At 44.9% G+C, this 21660-nt stretch overlaps 1 protein-coding gene across 1 annotated transcript in view; it reads left to right on the top strand.

Moving 5' to 3' along the window:
* The first annotated feature begins 3357 nt into the window (after positions 1–3357).
* The window catches only part of Slc24a3 (solute carrier family 24 member 3), a 469023-nt gene continuing 450720 nt past the window's right edge, over positions 3358–21660 (top strand). Inside the window, exon 1 of the mRNA XM_029535751.1 lies at positions 3358–3664. Coding sequence (XP_029391611.1) covers positions 3526–3664 — 139 coding nt within the window. The 5' untranslated portion in view covers positions 3358–3525. The remainder of the gene's footprint in view (positions 3665–21660) is intronic.

Below are 21660 nucleotides of genomic sequence, written 5' to 3' on the forward strand. Positions count from 1 at the left end.
CTAGCCACAATGGTTCATTGTGCTAAAATATTCCCCAGGGATAGCTAGCTATCTTCCCTTGCTTGGAAGATTGTTCTGTGTTACCGAGTGGCATGGCAGGGAATCACTTCGTCGGGTAGGAGGCTACTTTTATTTCGTCCTCCCCTGCCCCGCTCTTCAAAACCCTGGCTTGTCTGTTTGACACAACTGGCAACTGTTTGGTGTTATGGAGACACAACCTTGCTTTGTTGTGGAGACTGCCCTGTCAGGTCTGGGAACTGTGGGTGAGGGGAGATCAGAGAGTTGGAAAGACTGCAGGGGTGCCCAAAGATGTGCCTTGTCTTGACCCAGGGAAGGCCCCACCTCACTGGCTGATGAAAGATAGCAAGTCAGTGTTATCACAGGAGGGAGGGACTGCTGTCACTGTTGCTCATTGTGCTTCATTTGAGATAGTTTCACTGTGTAACTAGGGTAGCCTGGAACTATGTTTATAGCCCAGACAGACTTCAGATTTGCCACCCTTCTGCCTCCATCTCTCGGGAGCTAGGATCACAGAAGTGTATCCATACGCTCAGTTTCTGGGAAGGCTTTTGATTGTTGTTGGTGGTGGTGGTGCAATGGCAGGGCTGTGAAAGCAATGAGCTGTTTCTATTTCCTACATGAACCCTGCACACAACTACAAGTGAAGTGCTTATGGAAGTAAATGCTGGGGCACAGAGGGCGAGCCCTGCCTCCAGCCAACATAGAGACTCTATAAACACACCTGCTTCATTCTTGGAAGGGGAAAGAGCCCAGTGCCCCCCCCCCCAAGGGTCATGCCCTGTTCCCCAAGCAAGCTCCTTCTGGGATAGAGCTACTAGTGTGGGATTTTTCATCTCGAAGCACACACTAGCTGTGAGACCAAGTGTGAAACAGACTAGAGGGAATAAAAGGCAGCAGCCATGTTGGAATCCGTGAGCTTCCCGATACTGAAAGATCACAACTATGTTCTTCATTCTGGGTCCTGCTTCTTTCAAACATCTGTTTTCCAAACACAGAGTCAGGAAGATACCAAAAAAAAAAAAAATGGATAAAGAAATAAATGACAAACATCAAGGCTGTCTTCTTTCCTCTTTGGTTCTGATAGGGCGCCAAGAGATTGCTCTATTTATACTTACCTGATAGAAGGGGTGGAGAAAGAGATCAAGGACCTCCCTGATCCCTGCAGAGATGTCCTCACCCTAAGAATTAGGGAGCCTGTCTGAGCTAAGGTACTACTGTCAGGAGGGGGATCAGAGATTCCCCACCTTCTGCTCCCAGTGATGTCCGGCAACTTCCAGAAGCTATCGATCTTGCTTGTGCTTTACCTCATTATCCCCTCACTCTGAGATTTCTCAAAACAAATATCAACAAGCAGAGTCCTTTCTCTGGGCCATGCGAGTCTACACTGTCTTCCCAAGAATCATCTGTTCCTAGTCTTCCCTGTTGTCCTCCCCATTTTCATACACACATCCTCACCAACCCCCAGGTCACACATTTCCTTCTGTCTATGACAGTTTCTGCCCCAAGATGAGTTAGTGTTCATTCCCCATCTCCCACCCACCTCCCTGCCTTCCACTAGAGACAATATATGAGTGCCTTTCCTAACAAGTCGAGATTACTCTGAATTCCTCAAGGGTCTCAGAAGGCTTGATGGTGGTGGCAGAATTGGAGACTTCTCCATGATGCTCCAACCTGGATGGACTTGGAAGAGTTTGAGTTCCTTCTTTGGTACCTGGTGACCTAAGCAAAGACTCACCTAGCCATTGCAGGGATGGTGTTTCTGGACATGGGGCAGCCAACATGGGAGTGGGAGGGAATAAACACACGCATGGGAAGCAAAGTCTCTGCTCTTCAGCAGAAAGCAAACCACCTGTGACCACTTTCCATGTCCCCAGATGTTGTCAGGGGACATCTGACACTGTATGGGATGGAAGATCACCCACAGTCGATCCTGTGGGTCCCTTGTGACCTGGGCAGGGAGAAGCCTCCATAGAGTTTCCCCACTTCTTCCCAACTCCCGAGGGCTAGATTGCTCAGGCCCAAGAGCTTCCACACAGCCATCCAAACACATATCTGACTTCTAGGGTCATTCTTTTGGAATAAGACTTAAGTTTAAGCACCACTTGGAAACACCTCTCTTCTTCCCTTCCTCTGGGGTTGTGTGTCTTCCATCCTGCAGGCAGGTACCTGGGATGAGGCTAGGGAAGTCGGAGCCCCTAAGAGTGAGCCACTGGGATCACTAGGTGGCCTTTTCAATGCTACTGCAGATGGGGGTGGGAATGTCGGCTTCTACATCTTTAATAGGCAGGGGCAGAAGAACTCGAATTAGGGAGTTGGGGCCTAGGGCTCTAATCTTGGGGATGGGGTAGACTGACTGTCCTTGTAGAAGGCTAAGAGTCTCCCTCCTAGGGATCTTACCAGCCCCCCCCTAAGCTTCAGCCACACACTGGATTTGCTTCAGCTCCTCAGAGAGCGAAATGTGAACCTGAGCCAGAGGGGGGAGCCAGGACAACCCTAATAAGCCCAAACCCCCAGGAGGCCAGTTTCAGGACTTGAGCCTGGCTCACCGGGATCCCCACCAGGGGGCAGAGGGGAACCCCGGAGGCCAGCGGTAGGAGGCAGGACCAGTGACTACGAATTGGCCACCTAGCACACTCTAGATGCTCTAGCTTAAGGCAGTGGATGGAAGAGGGCCAAGGAAACCCTCCTTTTCTCTGAAACTTTCAGGCCAGTCCTCTTTGGTGGAGATCTGTCTATCCATGTCCCGCCTAGCTGGCCTCCTCCACCGCACCGCCTCTTTCTCTGGGCACCAAAGGGTTGAAGGGCTGTGTACCGGGCTCCCTCCACAGCCCAGTCTCCTCCCTGCGCCCCCTCCCCGCTGTGCTGGCCAGCGACTCATAGCATCCCGGGCGCTGTCCCCCGCCCGTGCGCAGCCCCCCTGCCGCCGACCCACCGTGGGGTACGGGAAGCTGCGCTCGCTCTTGCAGTTGGCGCGCTCCAGCCGCCGCTCGGCTCCGAGTCCCCCACCCACCCACCCTCCGCGTGGACACTGGAGTGCGACCCTGAGCCGCACTCCCGCAGCCTGAGGTCAGGGCCTGCTCCTGGTGGCCAGCGGCCGGCCCTCCTCTCGCCGGTCCTTCCCCGCTCCTCCTCCACCGCCCCCGCCGCCCCCGCCTCCCGGCCGCCCCCGCCGCCGCCGCCCCAGGCCGAACGCGGGCGCGGAGCGTGGGAGCCATGGCGCGCGAGCAGGAGAGGGACCCCGAGCGCAGGGAGGCGGCGGTGCGGGCTAGCGGCGAGGAGGAGGAGGCGGCGGGGGAGGAGGGACTGAGCGATAGCGACGAGGGCGACGGCGTGGAGACCGGCAGCGGCCGGGAGGAGGGAGAGCAGGAGGCGGCGGCCGGGTGGGAACGCAGCGAGGACGTGCGGCTGCTGCGCGCAGGGCTGCCTCCCGCCGCCGTCCCCACCGCGGCCGCCCGCGACCCGAGCGGACGTCGCCCGCCAGGGACGCCGCCCGGCCGTCCGAGGATGCCGCCGCCGGGCGACCAGGACCGCGCGCGCCGCCGCAGCCGCCGCCGGCGGAGGGACCTTCTGCTGAGCCAGCTCTGCTTCCTGGCCTCGGTGGCGCTGCTGCTCTGGTCGCTGTCGAGCCTGCGAGAGCAGAAGGGTGAGTGCTCGCCGCCTGCCCCGAGTGGGCGCTGCGGCTCCAGCGGTTCGGGCTCTCGGGGCTCGGCGCCCGGAGAGCTGCGCTGGATCCGGCCACACCGAACAGGCACGGGGACACTCTGGTCTCTTGCGGGGCTAGGGAGGAAGGGGTCTAGGCTCTAGGACTGCAGCGGTGGAGGAGTGACCCCCTTGGGCACTAAGAAAACGTTTACTTCTTGCCTTCTGCCCTTTTCCCACAGCCTGGCTGGTAGTGGCGGTGGCGACAGGGAGGAACCCGTTCATGGCCAAGGCCAGTAATAAAGTTGTTCTGACAGCAATCAGTACCTGTGCAGGTAACCAGCCACCTGTACTCCTGGCTTGCTGAGGGATTGCAGGGCAGGCTGACCAGCTCACAGCCGGTTCTCCACGTGTTCTCCACACAGAACAGGTGGGGTGGGCAGTGGAGAATGCTCCTTGCCATCTTTGCGATCCAAGAACAGGTGCTGGGAACTTCGGATAGGAGTGATAGCTACCAGCCAGGGTTGAGGAATGGGCAGGCTCTCTTAAAGGGTTGCTCAGCAGGAACACATGGATTCATTTCTCAAGACTGGGTTGCTTCCTTCTACCGACTTGATGCTGGGGGCGGGCCACTCCATGCTGCCCACTTTTTCCTTGGTGCTTTGACTGGTGGTGCATACACACTTGCGCGCGCGTGTACACACACACACACACACACACACACACACACACGCACCCACACGATAGTTTGGTTTTATTTTTGCCCTTGGCTTTTCTGGAGCTAAAATAGACATTGAGGAGAAATGTGTTCAGAACAGTTGTCCATTGGAAACAATTTGGACTCTGGGGTGCAGCTGTGTAAGAAAAAGAAACAAAACAACACCGCAGAAGGAAAGACTTAAAAGAATAACCGTCGTAACATGATTTCGTATCCTGGCTTTTCGAATATCAGGGTTTGTGGGGAAGCAGACAAATAAACGATTGTGGGGTAAAACAGTCACAGATATGCGCTGTACTGTTAAGATAGACACAGATCTAATATGTGGTGCTTTGAAGCACACAATAAAAGCATTTTGATAGCAATGGTGACATTTTAAAAGGTGCCATCAATCAAGAAAGGGATTTCCCTCACATTGGCTGGTGTGGTGCCTCATGGTGAAACTCAGGGGGTCATTCTGAACTTAGCAGATCTCTCTACGGACTTCATCATATATGGTAATAGGAGAAAAGCAGGCCCGGTCTTCAGCAAAGCCCTTAGACTCCACGACTCTCTCTACTGCTTCTGAATCTCTGATTTCCGGGCCCTGGGTACTGACATGAGGGAGGGGGGCTGTGCTGTTTGAATGAAGTGAGACTTTTTTTTTTCCCCGAGGGCAGATTCAGACCTGCCAAGCGGTATGCACTGATGGTCACTGACAAGAGGGTGAGTGGAAGCCCACAGACCGTTTATGCTTCCGTTGGCAAGAGTTATTCCAAATCAATTACTTGGGGGCCGTTTCTCTACAGGTTGGAGCCTGTGAGTGACAGGCTTCCCAGCACTTTCCAGGGCATACAAGACATTTGTCCTGGGTGTTGACTGTGACCCACAGGATTAAGTGGATCATTTGCAGGAGGTTTCAGTCCCTGCTACCACCAGATGCTGGACTGTCTGGGCTGATAGGGCATCACACACTCTGAACTTGGAACCTGATGACTTCGCTTCCCTTTTGAGGTAGTTTTCCTGACTTTTCTGTTCAGGTGCTACGGACTCAGACATCATTCCACAGCATGCCCCCGCCTCGTTCCTTCTCTTGTTTATCTTTCTCTTCTCTTTCTCACTTCTCTAGCCTGTCTGTTAATGTCTAGTTTGTGAACACTTCCATTGATAGCAAGAAGACTTAGTTGGGAAAAACCCAAACCGTGCTAATGACCTTGCTACCCAGGTTCTGTTTACAGCCCCCACCCCCAACTCTATGACTTGCCAGTCTTAATTCGGTCTCTAATCACCTTTTCTTGCATTAGATACTGATGTTTTCAATAGGTGAGGCACAGCCCTGTTGGAGCAGCAAGGCATAGTCTTCTTTCGAGATAATTTTAAACAGATTAATTACTGCATGGAGATCTTCCAATGATATTTTTGCCTAGGGAATTGCCATTTAGTGTTATAAACATAGGGGCAGAGACACTTACCCTGAAATTGGGGGGATGGCATTCTACATACTATCCTTGTGTCATGGGCAAAAGGTTCAGAATTCACCTCATTTTAAAGACACTGGGACTCACAAAGAGTGACTGAGTGAAGTCATATAGGAGTTGAGGTGTGGCGGTATAAACTAATCTGAGGTGACCTTTGTTCTCAGCTGTGTCCTTTGCTTCAGGATGAAGGACTGTGGTGTTCATATGGTCATGTGTGTGTGGGATACCTTCCTAATGACCAAAGGTAATTTTTATGTTTAAAGGCATGTGGTAATTATTAAAGATAACCGGATATCCCCTCAGAGGCTTGTTTCCCATGATTCCTACCCCCACCTTGCTCTTTTTCTTTCTTATAAAAAAGGGCGGTTAGTTCTTTTTATAAGAAAGTCCAAATAGAAGTGTATGGCTGTTATGTTACATAATGTCTAACATTTCTAATCATGGAATTTGGGATCTCTTTCTTAATTTCTAAGTAAATCCAGATTTGGTTATATACTGAAAAGTTTGCTTCTGTTTTGCAAAGCTCTGTATTTGGTTAGAAGTATAGAAAGGAATCTATACTGTTTTTGTTTTCTCATTCTGTGTAGCTAGGACATGAGGATTGTTTAATTTAGGTCAGGAAGAGTTAGTGCTGGAATGAGGAGAATTCTTAATTCTAACTACAACAAAAGCAATAATAATGATAACAACTACAGTTTGGGCATCCCAAGTGCCAGGCCCTGTGCCAAGCACACTTTCTGTGCATTTACCTCGTCGGTCGGCAAATACTGTCTTCAGTGCTATGAGCCTGCAGCAGGGGACACACAAAACCCAGATGCCCTATTTAGTGGTTGCCGATGGAGCTCTCCTTTTTGATCTCTGTGTTCAAAGCCAATTTAAATAAGGTGTTAGATTTGCTAATGAAGTTTTCATTTATTCTTGCAGTGAGAACAGATCACTTTTATATGTATTGAGTGGCTTAGAAGTGTTTCACTTTTCTTGATATAGACTACATGGCCATCTTTCTCCAGGAGCAGGGGTTAAAAAAAAAAAACAAAAACAAAAGCAAAAACATATTTACACACACACAAACACTTTTCTGCATATCTCTAGGAAGTTCTAAGGGGTGCAACTAAGAAAAAACATATATTTGAACACACACACATACACACATCTGTGTGTACACATGTGTGTATGTGTGTGTGTGTGTGACACATGGATATATATTTTATATGTCCATTATTATTGCTATCTTAACAAATGAGCTCCAACCTTGACTTCAAACAGCTGTTCACCTTTCCTGCTCATGGATACTTGGCTCAGGAGTTTGGATGGGCATGTTCTGGATGGCTTTTCTTTACTCCATTTCCCCACAGGCTACGGCTGTAAAGACCGAAAGTCTGAGCCACCCGACTTGACAGTCAGCTCTGGAATCATCCCAGAGGACATCACACCCATGGATAAGGGCTGATGTGGATGTTGAATGCAGACCAACCCGTGGCCTTTCCATGGGGCTCAGTTTGAACTTCCTCAGAGCATGGTAGCCAGGTTCTAAGACAGTACCCCTGAAAACAAGATGGAAGTACTTGAATTTTAGGCTCTGTCATCAGAAGTCACAGAGTGCTGTTGCCATGGTAGTCTCCTGCTGGTCGAGGCAGAAACTATGCCACCCAGGTTGAAACATTGGGGACATAGAGTCTCCACTTTCTCAGTATAATGGGAGATACGATGATTGATGTATTTGGAAAAATCTGGAGACCTGAAGGAACTGCAACTTAGGAGTGAGTAAAGGCATGGCCCAAAGTGGCCAGTGGTTGAATAAAGGAAGTATATAATATGCATTTGCATGCAGATATTTGTATATACACCCATGTGAATATATGCTGTAAATTCATGTATATGTACAATATTTTTGAAATGTCCTCCAATCATGAAATTTAATTGCTGTTCATCTTATTTGATATGGAGATGGGAGGTAACTCCTGATGAAGGAGCTACCGTAGGGTTTCGAACTGCAAACCTGAAAGTCTGTCTTTGCTTCCATGGACTCTCACTCATCAGAGGGCTTGGGGTGCAGCCTGAAGACTCCTAACTCCATATCCCCTCCCTTGATCTTCTCTTTTCTGATTTTACTTGACTTTTTCTATTGCTTCCCAAGGGTGTGACCTTTCTGGTCCCAGATTTCTCCCATACACAGGTCCATTGTACTGCTGTGTCCAACACAACTAACTAATCCTTCACTTCTACAGTTACTTAATCCTTCACTGCCAGGCCAAGGTCCTCTGGACTATATTAGACTCCCCCCGGAGTCCTTTGGAAACACTGCTTTCTGTTGACTGTATTTATCAAAGTCGGCAGCTATCTATTTGTTTGGTCAGTGTTTGAGTAACATTCCTGCTCACCGGATTCTGAGCTCCGGGAGGTCGGAGACCCTGTGATCTATTCTGACATGTCACCCCTAACACCCAGCCCGTACTAGGAGCTCAAAATATATTTGCTATAGATAAACAAGCCTTTCTGGTTTCTGAACTTTAATGACCACGATCAAAACAAAACAGAACAAAACCCCTGCCATGTTTTCAGCCCCTGCTTGCTGACGTGTGTGTATTTTTGTAAGTTCTAGTATTAGAGATTTGACATGGTTACCCATTTCTCTTTGGAGATCCCTGGGATGAAGAATAGTGCCAGGCTGTGCCTGGTATCCGTTGGAGAGTGGTAGGATTTGAACCGGGCCATGCCTGTGTCAAAGCTGCATACGGCTATATTCTCCAGCACTGGCAGAGAGGATGTGAATACAAGACGGGGAATCACCCTGCCTTTTTCAGTCAGCCAAGGAGTAAGGAGTAACAGAAGGTTGGTTTCATAGAAGCAGTATTTTAGAAACACGTTGCTTTCAACCTTTTCTATTTTCTGCACAAACATATATAGAAGTGTTTCTTTCCTCCTGCCTTTTCTTAGCTGCTCATCAACCCAGATTTTTCTCAAAGATTTCCTCTCCTTTCGAGCCTAGAATCCTTGTGGGAAGATTTTTTTTTTTTTCTTCTTACCCTGGAGGGTTGGCAAAGCCAAAACAATTGCAAAACTAGCTATTTGCTGAGCATTCCAAGGCCTGGTGGAAGCTGGCTGATAGTACAGGACTTTGGCAACTCTTGCTTCTATAAGGAGTGTTCCTTGCACACAAGGAGAATCTCTGCGCATGTGTCTGGGCACCAGATGGAAGGCTATCACGCAGACTATCCTGACGGGGAAACTGAGGTCTAGGGGGTTCCAAAAATATCCACGGAGTCACATTGCAAGTGGGTTGTGATCTCAGGAGAGTAATTTGAGGCTTTCTGGCTGATGGCTGCCAGGTTCTGGTTCTGTAGAGTTTATTTGACAGCCAGTCTTAGTCATTGCTTGCAAATAGTTTCAAACAAGATCCTGTCATGTGGGATCCGAGAATGAGAAGTACCAAGGATGCAAGGTTTGCTATGAGCCAAGGGATGATGGGTTTCCAGCACTTCACGTGCTGTTCTCTCTATCCACTTCTGCCTTGGGATCGGCCATGCTCCTCACTGTTGTTAGTCTTGGGCTTTGATGGCTTCTCTACCCCATCACCATCTTTGTTAGCTGCCTTTTTGTGATATTCATCTCAGTGGATTCCTTGGAAGGAGTCCTTTCTGGGCTCCCAGGGCAAGAGACCGGGCGTTCTTTGTCTTTCCCCTCTTTGATAGGGCATTACTGGCTGTCGGGTTGATAGTGCTGTCTGAGACGATACTCAGTATCTACCTTTTGTCTTTGTGAGAAGCGAGACAGTGTAGCTACCTTGGAAGAATTGTTGGAGATAAGAATGAGAAATGCACTGTGTCCTGGAGCAGCATGTGGTGCTTTGGAGGTTCTGGAATCAAGGGAAAGTAGAAGGTGGGGGGAGGGGTTGGGGGAGGGGTGGAGTTAGGCAAACTCCTAGAAAAGTGCACAAAAATAAATGTAGGCAGACAACTGACAGAGATGCAACTAGCTACAGGTGGCCAATAGCCACAAATAACATTTTTCCACTCTTAATTATCAAGTGGGAAATTGGAACATAAAAATAACCAAGATGATGTCTTTTTTTGTTTTGTTTTTTGGATAATTAGATTGGCAAAAGTTAGACGGGTTCAAGTGTAGTTAACTATAACGTGGAAGCTGTGTGGTTAAATCCTCCCCTCCCCTCCCCCCCCTGCCCAAATCATGTTCATACTTGTGGGACTAGAACAGCCATATGTATTTTTGAGCCCTATGTGAAAATTAGGTGGACTTGAAGCCACATGGGGACCATGGAAGTGGTTGGCTATGACCCTGTGAAGTTTGGAGCTCAGGATTAACAGGGAGCTCTAGGAGTCAGAAAAGACCTGTGCCAGTTGCTCATTTAAACCATGCAATCTAGCATCCATTCTCTGCTCAGCATTAGCTATGTGTTTCTGGGAGGGTGAGCAAATAAAACCAGCTCAGCTGCTACCCGGTGTAGGGAATTTCCCATTTGTAGCTTTTGCAGGATTGACAATGTTCCTCTTCATTTCCCCCTTTACATTGGTGCTTTGTTCCAGCTTGGATAAAAGGCTTTTTTTTTTTTTTTTTTTTTTAAACGCTGGTCTGCTACCAGAATTTGAACCTATGGAGGACACGGAAGAACAAAGGGGCCACAGTGAGCAGTCTGCCATTACACATTGACACCGTGATGTCAATAATGTCATTTTCCAGACAGAATGTGAAATGCTCATTTATGGATAGTTTGACTTAGTGGGTTGGTGGGACATGAAGCCGACAGTTAAAAACCGAGATTATTAGCAGTTGCGACCACAGATGGAGTAGAGCAGGAGGTGAACATCATCTCTTTGGTGAGCTCCTGTTCCCCAGTCTTCTCTGCTGTGTCACCCAGTGAACTCCGAGCTTCACTTGTGTCTCCATCTTACCCAGAGATACTAATGGACTGCTGCAGAGTGTGGTGTGGGCATCAGGATTCTTGGCAAGTGTGGGTGCCAGTGTGCAGCCAAGTCTGAGTCTCAGTAGACTAGGTTAATATGCAACGCTCACTGTATGTGACCATGTAAAGGCTCCGTGTCGCTGAGCTGTGAAGCACACTGAACTCAACTTTCTCAGTTCTGAATGTAAATCTACTCTCTTCTACTTAGCTGGCTAAACCTTTGCTACAATTTCAGGCCAAACCCTCTTCTCTCATCCTCATCTTATCCCCATGTGTATGCTGACATAGTTCATGGGGGTTCTCTTAGAAGTGATCTCCATCCAGATTCTTCTGGCCTTTCATCGTCTGCTCAGGTGGCTTGGTCATCTTGCTGTCTAGCTGTCATCTTGCCACCTTCCCTCAGCTCTGTGCTGCACACATCTCTCTGCTCTGTCCTTGAAACTGTCTTCCTAAAAGTCATGTGAAATCACTCTCAGTGTACCCCCGTACTTGTTGTTTTTGGATATCACATACTCTGGGTGCCCTGTAATAAGGCAGAGAAAGCACAGGTTTGACACCTTGTATGTTTGAAGATATAATCCTTGTACCCACACCACATGTCAGATAGATCGGACTCATAATTTAGGTCACACACCTGTAATGCTAGAACTTGGGAGGGCAGAGGCAGGAGGGTTATGGTTGTAAGGCTGACCTTAAATCTAAGATAAAAGGGAAAGAATTTAGGATGGACCTCATTTTCCCTGGGGAATCTGAAGATGTCTCTTGGCTATCTTTCTTTAAAGATGCCTTGAAGAAGTCTGAAGCTGTCCTGATTTTTTTATTGCTTTTAGACTCCGTCTCCTTTTCTGTCAGATATGTACATGATTTTTCTCTGCTTCTCACGTGCTATTTGCTCCCAGTGTCAGTAATGTTATAAAGACTATTGTGGGTATGTGTCTGTCCAGGCTCTTAGTCTTCAAATCTGGAGGTGCATATCACCCAGGCCTAGGGACTTGCCCTCTGTGATGTTCACCCTTGTTCACTTGGGTTCCTGAGGGTAGCTCCTAGACTGTCTTCTTTCTCTATTTTCACCACTTTTATTGATTTTTCCCCCCTGTTTTGTGATAAGTTTGGTTATACAGCTCAGGCTGGCCTTGAACTCATGATCCTTCTGCCTTGCTTCTCACAGGCAAGTATACAGTCACATGTAATTGTCCCAGACCTTTGCTAATGTTATTGGTTATTTATTTATTTATTTATTTATTTATTTATTTATATTAACACACATGGGCATTTTGACTACGTGCATGTCTGTGTACAACATGTGTACCTACTGCCTGAGGAGGCTAGAAGTGAATGCTAGATCCTCTAGAACTGGAGTTACAGAAGATTACGAGCTGTCATATGGGAGCTGGGGATCAAACCCAGGTCCTCTAGCACAGCACCCAGTATTCTTAATCTCTGAGCCATCTTTCCAGCCCTTTTACAAGTTTTTTGTTTTGTTTTTTGTTTTTTTATCAAGAACTCTCCTCCCCTTAAAAAAAAAAAAAAACCTTTACTTGATTTGTGTGTGTATGTGTATGTGTGTGTATGATGTGTGTCATGTGTCCGAAGCATGTGTGTGGAGATCAGAAGGTAAACTGGTGGAATCCATTCTCTGCTTCTGCCTTTAGTAGAGAGAGTCTGAGGACCTCACTCAGGTCACCAGACTTGCACAGGAAGCCATTTTACCCATGGGACCACCACCTTGTGGCCCAGGTTTTCTACGCTGACACTGGCTTTCATTTCTGCAGTCCCAGCTCTAATTGCCAAGAGCTGTTTTTCCTGTGAGTTCCTTTTGTAGTCTGCCTCACCTCATCCACATGCATCATCTCTTTTACTTCTAAACATGTGCAGTTGTTCTGAAGTTTCCGTTGCCTCCTGTTGACTCCTTCTGTAAGTACTACAGTACATACATCTTGTCCATCTATGCTGCTGCATTTTTCTAATCAGTGCCTTTAATTGCCAGGAGAACTTGTGTGCCTTTGTGTGCCTCCCATTTAGGTGGGACCATTGCAAGTGACTGCAGTAGCAGAGGAAGGTCTTGTTGGGGAGTGTCCCCGAGAACTCGACTGACTGGGCCACATCACTGGGTAAGACTCCATCTTAACCAGCCTCATTTCCCATCTTTGTCATGGGTCCATCAGATTTTCTAGAGAAGGGTCACCGTGTGCTGCCATCAGCAGGGGGACCTGTTCTGTCAGAGAGCCCAGTGAGAGCTGAGGCTTTCTTCAGCAAAAGCACTTTTCTTTGACTCAAGTATGTAGGTTCTCCCAACCATGACTGTGAAGCAGGTCAATAATTTATTTGATGGGAGAGCTTAGGCCATCCCAAGTTATTTAAATAATCTTGCCTATCTTCCTTCCCTCCTCTTCCTTTTCAACTTTAGCTACTGTACATAAGGAAATTAAAGGTGGGACAGAGTAAGAGTAATGGACAATCTTTTTAATTGGAAATATTTTATTGAGTGAATTGAAGATTCCCATATGGGTGGGAAACCAAATACAAAGACTATTGTACGTGTTTTTCAGTTAATACCACTGTAATATCTTGCAAAGCTGTGGCATAATATTATCAGGATGATGGTAGCATCATTCAAATTTGCCTCTCTTATTCAGATTGACTCTTCCACTGAGTGCATATGTGTGTGCTCATGTGTGTGCATGTGTATGCATGTATGTGCGTATGTATTGGATTCTACATAATTTTGTAACTCATGTGCGTCACAGTCAAGTTAATGGAGCAGGTTCCTTTTTTTTTTTTTTTTTTTTTTTTTTTTTTTTTTTTTTTTAAAGGGGTTTTTTTTTTGTGGCCCTGGCTGTCCTGGAACTCCCTCTGTAGACCAGTCTGGCCTCGAACTCAGAAATCTGCCTGCCTCTGCCTCCCAAGTGCTGGGATTAAAGACGTGTGCCACCACTTCCCGGTCAGCAAGGTTCCTCTTAAGACCATCTATACCTTTTAGTGCCAAAGGGTCAATGATATTAAGTAGTTGGCAATAAACGACACTCAAATAGAGTCAACTTAAAAATCAGAATTTTAAGAGTGAAGAGAAATAACCACCAAGAGTACTATGTTCTACACAAAATTTTGATTATATATTGGGGCAGAGAAAGGATCATTAAGGCCATTTACATTTGAGACTAAAGATGATGGACAACCTCCTGTGTTTGTGGAGTTACTATTCTAATGTACAGAGATGTCAACTGTGCTTGGCTTGCTGATGATGGCTTCTTTAATGGATAATTACTTTCTGTCATTTGCACAATATTTCTGAATGAAGGATGACTGAACATGGCTTCTTCAGATAGAGGGAACTTTCAGGCAGGTTAGCCAGGAAGCTTCCAGATTGCTTGCCTCGGTATTTGTTTTCTGGATTGTTAGACAAGGAGGCACTCTCAGAGGCCCTTCGGTCTAAATGTCTGCTTTTGTTGGAAGTGACATGAAAGAAAATTTCAAATTTCACTCTTTGCTTTGGGGGAAAAATACTTAAAACACAGCACAAAGTTAAGAAAGGAACATAATCAATGAAGACCAACTTTTGGTGAACTATTGAAGTGTGGGAATCTTCCTGAGAAATTTTGTGACATCTAGGAGAACCAATCTATGGGAGTAAATGAGGAGTGATTGCCTTAGCTGCTTCGTGTAGCAAGTGAAGTGCTGTGTGTTGAGGCTAGAACACTGGCCCTCAGGATACATCTTGTTTTCTGAGAGTTGGAATTAGAGTTTCACTTTCCTCTGTCTTGATGTGATCAGTAGGGTAAGAGGCTCTTTGGAAAACGAGTGGCTGTGGATTTTTATTCCCCGTCAGCAGTGTTTGAGCTTATAACTTTGCAATCTTGTTTCATCCTTGCTGTAGTGTTTTTGGACATTGATCTGAAGGTTGGTTGCTAAGGAGAGCTTCCTAGGACCTTAGCAACCTAGGATTTCAAAAATCAAACCTATAGCCTTTGGAATGGGATTTCCTGTTGATGTTTAAAATCCTGAGTATGTTTTGGGGGTATTTGCAGAGAATAAATTTACTTTATCCACTTTAAACAAATCTAGGCATGAATTTAGACCAGACCCATTATTCAAGTATTGTGATGTTATTTCCCCCCTTCAGTATGTCAAGGTTGAGATCAAACTGTATATAGTGTCTTAGATCTTTAAATTTTTTATAAATTAAATTCCCTCTTTCCTTCATTCCTTTTGTGTGTGTGTGTGTGTGTGTGTGTGTGTGTGTATACACACGTGTTCATGCCACGGCATAGTTAGAGTCAAAGGACAACTGCAAGATTGAGTTCTTTATTTTCACCATATGGTGGTTGGCTATCAGGGATCAAACTCAGGCTTAGAAGCAGACACCTTTACCCACTGAGCCACCTTGCTGGCTCCTAACCATCTTTTAATTGAAAAATAATCTAACTTTTAATTTAATTTAAAATTGTATACAGTAAAAACTGGTAGTCAGGATACAGATAGTATATCACCGATCCTACAAAACTCCTTTGAATTACCCCTCTGTAGTCATGCCTGCCCCCACCCCAATCCATTACCCTGTCTATTCTGTCAGCAGGGTATTTGATTTTTAAAGGAGGTAGCCAGGACTTCCAGTGTAGGGATAAGTATAGCAACCCACAAAACCTTTGACCCAAAACTGAGTCCCGCCTACAAGAATTGTAGGGACAAAGATGGAGCAGAGACTGAGGAAGCAGCCAATCAATGACAGGCCCTGTTTGAAACCCATCTCATGGGCAAGCATCACCCCCCGACACAATTAATGATACTTTGCTATGCTTGCGGACGGGAGCCTAGCATATCTATCTTCTGAGGCTCCAACCAGGAAACAGATGCAAAGACTCACAACCAAACATTAGATAGAGCTCAGGGAGTCTTGTGGAAGAGTTGGGGAGGGGTTGACAGATCTGGAGGGAATAGGGACTCCACAAGACCAACAGAATCAATTGACCTGGAGCCTTAGGGGTTCCCAGAGACTGAACCACTAACCAAAGATCATATATGGGCTGGACTCAGGCCTTCCTGCTGTAGCAGAAGTGTTAATGCAGGTCTCCTGACAACTGGAGCTGGGGGTGGGGATTGGAGGCTGTTTCTGACTCTTGTTGCCTGCCTGTAGATCCTGTTACCTAACTGGCTCCCTTGTCTGGCCTTAGCGGGAGAGGACGCACCTAGGCTTGCAGTGACTTGATGTGCCAGAGTGGGTTCGTACCTGGGGTGGGGGGCTTTCACCAATTGAGGGGGACTGGGAAGAGAGGGGGTGCTGCAATTGGGATATAGAGTGAATACATAAAAGAATTAATGGAAGAGAAATAAAAGGATCTAGACAAATGTAACACCACATATCTGTAATGATATCGTGTAGACAGAAAGATCATGAGTTTGAGGGTAGTTGAGGCTAAACAGGGAGGCTTGTTTCAAAAGAGATAGTAATTATCTTTGTTAAAAATCAGTGTTTTGCAAAGGAAATCCAACACACAAACAGTTGGTTTATTTTACGTAATATCATGACCTCGCCTAAGCTGTCTTCTGAACCAGGTGCTTACACCCACCCACCCCTTCACTTCTTTTGGCTAACAATACATGTGTAGGTATTTAATGGTTTATTCTACTGTCTGTGGCAAGGCGCTTGAGTCACATCTGGTTTAAGTGTTTATGAATGGAGAGGGTATAGATCCGCAGTTCTTTGCGGATGATTTCTTTTTCATACCTTATCATACTGGCTGGGCTCTGTAGTATAGTGTTATTTGAACAGTCACCCATGCCCTGTCCCTGGTGTCAGGAGGGAATGCTTAAGTCATAAACCGTTAAGCACAATGCTTGCTGTAGTTTTTTTCATAGTTATCTTTTATGATGTGATGGAATTTAATGTCTTATTTTCATTTGACAAGAGGCTATTTTTTTTTCTTTTTTAATCAGGGATAGGTATTGAAATCTGTCAAATGCCTTTTCTGTAGGAATTAATTGCTCCTCTGTTTTGTTTTTTTGTTTTGTTTTGTTTTGTTTTGTTTTCTCTCTCTTAGACAACAAGCAGTGGTTATACAGAATGGATTGTATGGAACAACTTTTGAACACAGCCAAGGCTAAGCCACAGTAGCTCAAGAGAGGTTCTGCAGTTTATATCTCTTGGATTTGATTTGGTTAGACTTTTACTGAAGACTTTTGTGTTTATGATCACATCAGAAAATAGTCTGTGGTTTTCTTTCTTGGTACCATCTTTGTCTGGTTTTGCTATCAGGGCAGTCCTGGCCTACAGAATGAGTTGGGAAGTGCCCCTACTCTACTGTCTGCTGGAAAAAGATTGGACTTGAGGGAACCTCCCTTTTCACTTGTCATCAGCATTTCTTCACGATATTAAGCTTCAGATACAATTTTAATATCAGCATGATAATAGAGTTACATTTTGCGTGTGAGAAAGAACCTTACTGGTTAGTTCCAAACTTGTGATCCTCTTACCTCAGCCTCCCAAATCCTGGGATCATCATAGCTGTGTGCACCCATTGTAAAACTCACACCAGGTCTGTTGATATTATCAAGCCATTGTTTGTGGAGCACTTAGCAGGTGCTGGGACACTTCCAGGTACCTTGTCTGTCCGAACTTCATTACCCTCCTCCAATAACCCAATGGAATAGGAAATGTTTTCTCTGTGTTGTACAAGCAAAGAAAAAATAGGACCCAAAACTTGATGTAAACTGTTGAAGCTCAGGGTTTCTATGTAATCAACACAGATTAGAATCTAGCCTCTCTGATTCAAAATCCCCTCACACACCACACTGTCTCCTTTGACTATACAGTATCATACTGTATTCATTCAGGTCTCTATTTGACAATATTTTTTTGAAACAGGGTCTCACTCTACAACCCTGGCTGGTTTAGAATTTTCTGTGTAAATTGGACTGGCCTCAGAGTCATAGAGATGCCCCTGTCTCTGCCTTTTGATGGCTGGAATTAGAAGTGTGCACCTCTGTACCTGATGTTTTTTTAGGGATTCTATTTGGCATAGTGAGGTATTTTCCACGGTCTCTCTGTGGTGAGATTCTTGTGCAGAAATCTTTGCCCGTATCTGACAGCTTCTCTGACTGGATTCTTAGAAGCAGCATTTCCTTGTTAATGGACATGTCCTTCAGAGAGGCTCACAGGTACTGCTCTGTTGCCTTCCAGGAATGTGGGCAGGTTTGAAATCCTCACAGCTTGATGGTTTTGTATTCGATGTTCCCTGGCCAAAAGTGAGGGTTACAATTACTGTATGGTGTGTATCTCAGCACCGGGAATCAAACTCACAGCCTTTTATAGATGTGAGGCAAGCGCTCTGTCACCAAGCTACCTCCCCCCCCACACACACACCTCTTAGTTCTTACACTCTAGAACAGAAGACTCACCACCTCAATTTGCCTTCTTCCTCTTTCTTTAATCTATTTATATAATCTTCTGTCCTTATGAAAAAGATTTGTTGATGTATAATCTCAACTTTCTTTTTCTTTTGAGAAAATAGTAATTTTATATATATACACAAATATTCATATATATTTTTATATGTTCATATACATATTTCCCTCAGGTCAGGATTACAGGTTTGTGTTATCACTCTCAGGTTTGTGTTTCTATCTAGGGAGATAATAGTTTTTAAAAGGAAATGGGTAAGAGTTTCTTTTTCTGAATGATGACTTGAGTCCATGATACTTTATTTCTCAGTTTCATCAAAGCAAGTACATGACAAAGTATCAATACAAAAAATGTAACAAACATACCTGTGACACTGGCAACAATAACAGAGAGACCAGAAGTCCCACCTTACCAGAAATCGATTCACTTGATGTTTCATTATGTCCCCACCACGCCTGTCTTTCTTAGGTCAGTCACTTTGTTTTGGGTTGAAATGGGAAGCAAAGATTCTGACAGGTGTTCTGTTCTGTACCTCACTCTCTCAGAGCTCTTTACCCCATATGGATGCTGTTTTCATCCAGTTCAAACCATTTCATTTTGCTTATGTTTTTCGTTATTTTATTCTTGGATTCAGGATCTCAATTGTGTATTTATTCCATACAGTCGTTCCTGTCTTTTCTTCCTTCCTGTGTGGTTTATTGTGGTTGAAATGAAGATGCAGGCAGATGCAGATTTACCTGTTAATCCCAGTATTATTTATGGAATCCTCTCAGGCCGCACACTTGTCACATCGCATGGGTGTGTTCTTATCCTGTGACACTGGCTGCTTTTATGACATTTACTTTACTCCATTCACTCTTTAATTATTGCTGCAGTTTATTAGCATGTTAATTATCTGACAGGGTGAGGTACTCATCCTCTTGTTTTGGAAAAAGAAAAGTCATTTGCTATTATCGTCCATTTATCTTTCTAAGTGAACTTTAGAATCTCTGTGAAATTTCCATGAAATCCCTCTAGGATTGGGCAAATCTATAAATAGTGTGTGGAGAAAAAAATGGCATTTTACACTGCAGCCTTCGCTCACCCCTGCTGGGTTGTTTTGTTTGATCAGGCTTTAAGGAAGTCGGTCTGCAGTCATGATTACCTTCCCTTTTCCTTTCCTACATTTGTCACCCCGCTGTGCATTATTTATCAGGGCTATTGTTTCATTCCTTAGACAGTAAAAATGTTTCTTTATAACATTTAATTCTCTTCTAAGATTTATTTTTATCGTTGTGTGTGTGTGTGTGCACGTGTGTGTGTGTGTGTGTGTGTGTGTGTCTGTGTAAGTGTATACTATGTGTGTGGAGGCGCCCATGGCAACCAGAGGAGAGCATTCTAGCCTCTGGAACTAGACCTGTGGTGGGTGCTGGGGACTGAACTCATAACCTCTGCAGGAATAATATACACTCTTAATCACTAGCTATTCCTCCAGGCCCTGCATAGCATTAGTAAAATTTAAAAACTAGGTAAATATAATTATCCCACTAAAGGGAAATGGCGATGGAATGATTTCTACTGAGATTTTTTTTTTTTTTTTTACACCCATAGATCATTGTCTCACTCAGCCCTCATCAGAGAAACAACTTGCAGTAGTAGATGGGAACTAACACAGAGAGCCAAGAATTGATAATGTGCACAGAGTGAGGCTTTGCAGCATCCAGTCCTAAGTGAAAGTTGTCATCAAAGCCTTTCCTCTGAGCTCAGGGATCTATGGAAAAGAGGAGGCCGAAAGGTTGCATTTGCTTTAGCTGTTGTGGTTGTGTCTGTAGACCTTCTCTCCATGCTGAAACAAACTTTTCTGCTTCCCTTGATTCAATTGGACACTATTTGACTGGCTTTATTAATTTTTAAAGATTGACTGGTTATATTGACGAGGTATGCATTGTCAGTTTTGCCAACTGAACTTCAGCTGTCATATTTCTGTAAAATCTACTCTTAATCCCTTTATCTTCTAATATGCTGAATTATAAGTGCTGACTTTATTTGTCTTGGTTAGTGGTACATTTGACTTTGTAGGTAAACAGATATACATACATATATATATATATATATATATATATACACACATATACATATAATGTAGTCATTGTTGGCTCTTTGAAAATAGTATATTTGCCATTTTGTTTCATCTGTAATTATTTATGATTTCTAGTTGTCATGGGATATATATATATATATATATATATATATATATTTCTAAGTTCTAATTTTATCTCAATTTTGTCTGGAGAATATGACCATGTGGCTTCTCATCTGTTTAAAATTTTTAAAATTCTGAACTCTTTGTAATTCAGAAAACCATTTGATTGTCTTCCATGTCAGTCGTCTTCTCTGCTTCTTCTTTTTGGGAGTGCATAGAATCTCACTATGTAGCCCTGACTAGCTCAGAGCTCATTATGTAGACCAGGCTACCCTCAGACTTCCAGAGATCCACCTGCCTCTGCTCCTCCTGCAGTCTGGGATTAAAGGGTGGTTCCACTACAACCAGCTCCACTTTTCCTCTCTCATTTTCTAGTAGTTTCTGCATTATTTTTCCCCCCTGGTGATTGGATTTTCAGCACAACAATTGTTTCTGTCTACTGTCTCCCATTTCTCTTTATTTTTATGGTTGCCATGTCTTTTGACAGTCTTATACCTTGTCCACCTCTTCGTTAGCCAACTTCATTATAGTCTTAGCCTTTCTGTTTAGTAGTTGAATTGTCTTTCCTATAGCCCGTGTTTCTTGCCCAACACTGAGGTTCTATTTAGGTTCCCTCTGAAAGTTCCTTTCTATATCTTTGTGGAAATATTGTTTTCATTTTTTAGGATGTATGGACTTTTCAGGAGAAATTCCAGAGCAAACTTTGAAAAGCCCCCTTGTTCCTCCAGTGTCCTTCTCCACTCTCACACAACTCCATCAGTCAGTTACTGTGAGCATCAGTCACACTGAAGGGCTGGTTGATGACTATGGTGCTGGGTTAGCTGCCTGGAACTTTGAACATGTGGTAGGACTTTATTCTCCTTCTTTCATCAAGAGATTCCTGATTCTTTTTTTTTTTTTTAAGATTTATTTATTTATTTTATGGATATGAGTACCCAATCTGCATGTACACATGCATGCCAGAAGAGGGCATCAGGTCATATTATAGATGGTTATAAGTTACCATGTGGTTGCTGGGACTTGAACTCCAGACCTTTGGATGAGCAGACAGTACTCCTAATTGCTGAACTATCTCTCCATCCCCAGCCTTCTCCCCATACCCCTCTTCCTAGCTTTTAATCTAGGGACAGCATATGAAAATTTCACATTTTCCCTGGTTTATAGCTCCTTGGTGCTCTGCACTCCGCCTCTTTTCTATTTGCCTCTGGAAAGTAATATATCAGCATCCTGTTTTCTGTCTGGTTGATTTGCATTTCCAGGAAATGGGGTCTCTGAATAGATGACTCTAAAATGCTGTGCTGATGGGAATGGAGGTGCCCTTGAAAT

This window comes from Mus pahari, chromosome 3, assembly GCF_900095145.1.
Source record: "Mus pahari chromosome 3, PAHARI_EIJ_v1.1, whole genome shotgun sequence".
Taxonomy (NCBI): Eukaryota; Metazoa; Chordata; class Mammalia; order Rodentia; family Muridae; genus Mus; species Mus pahari.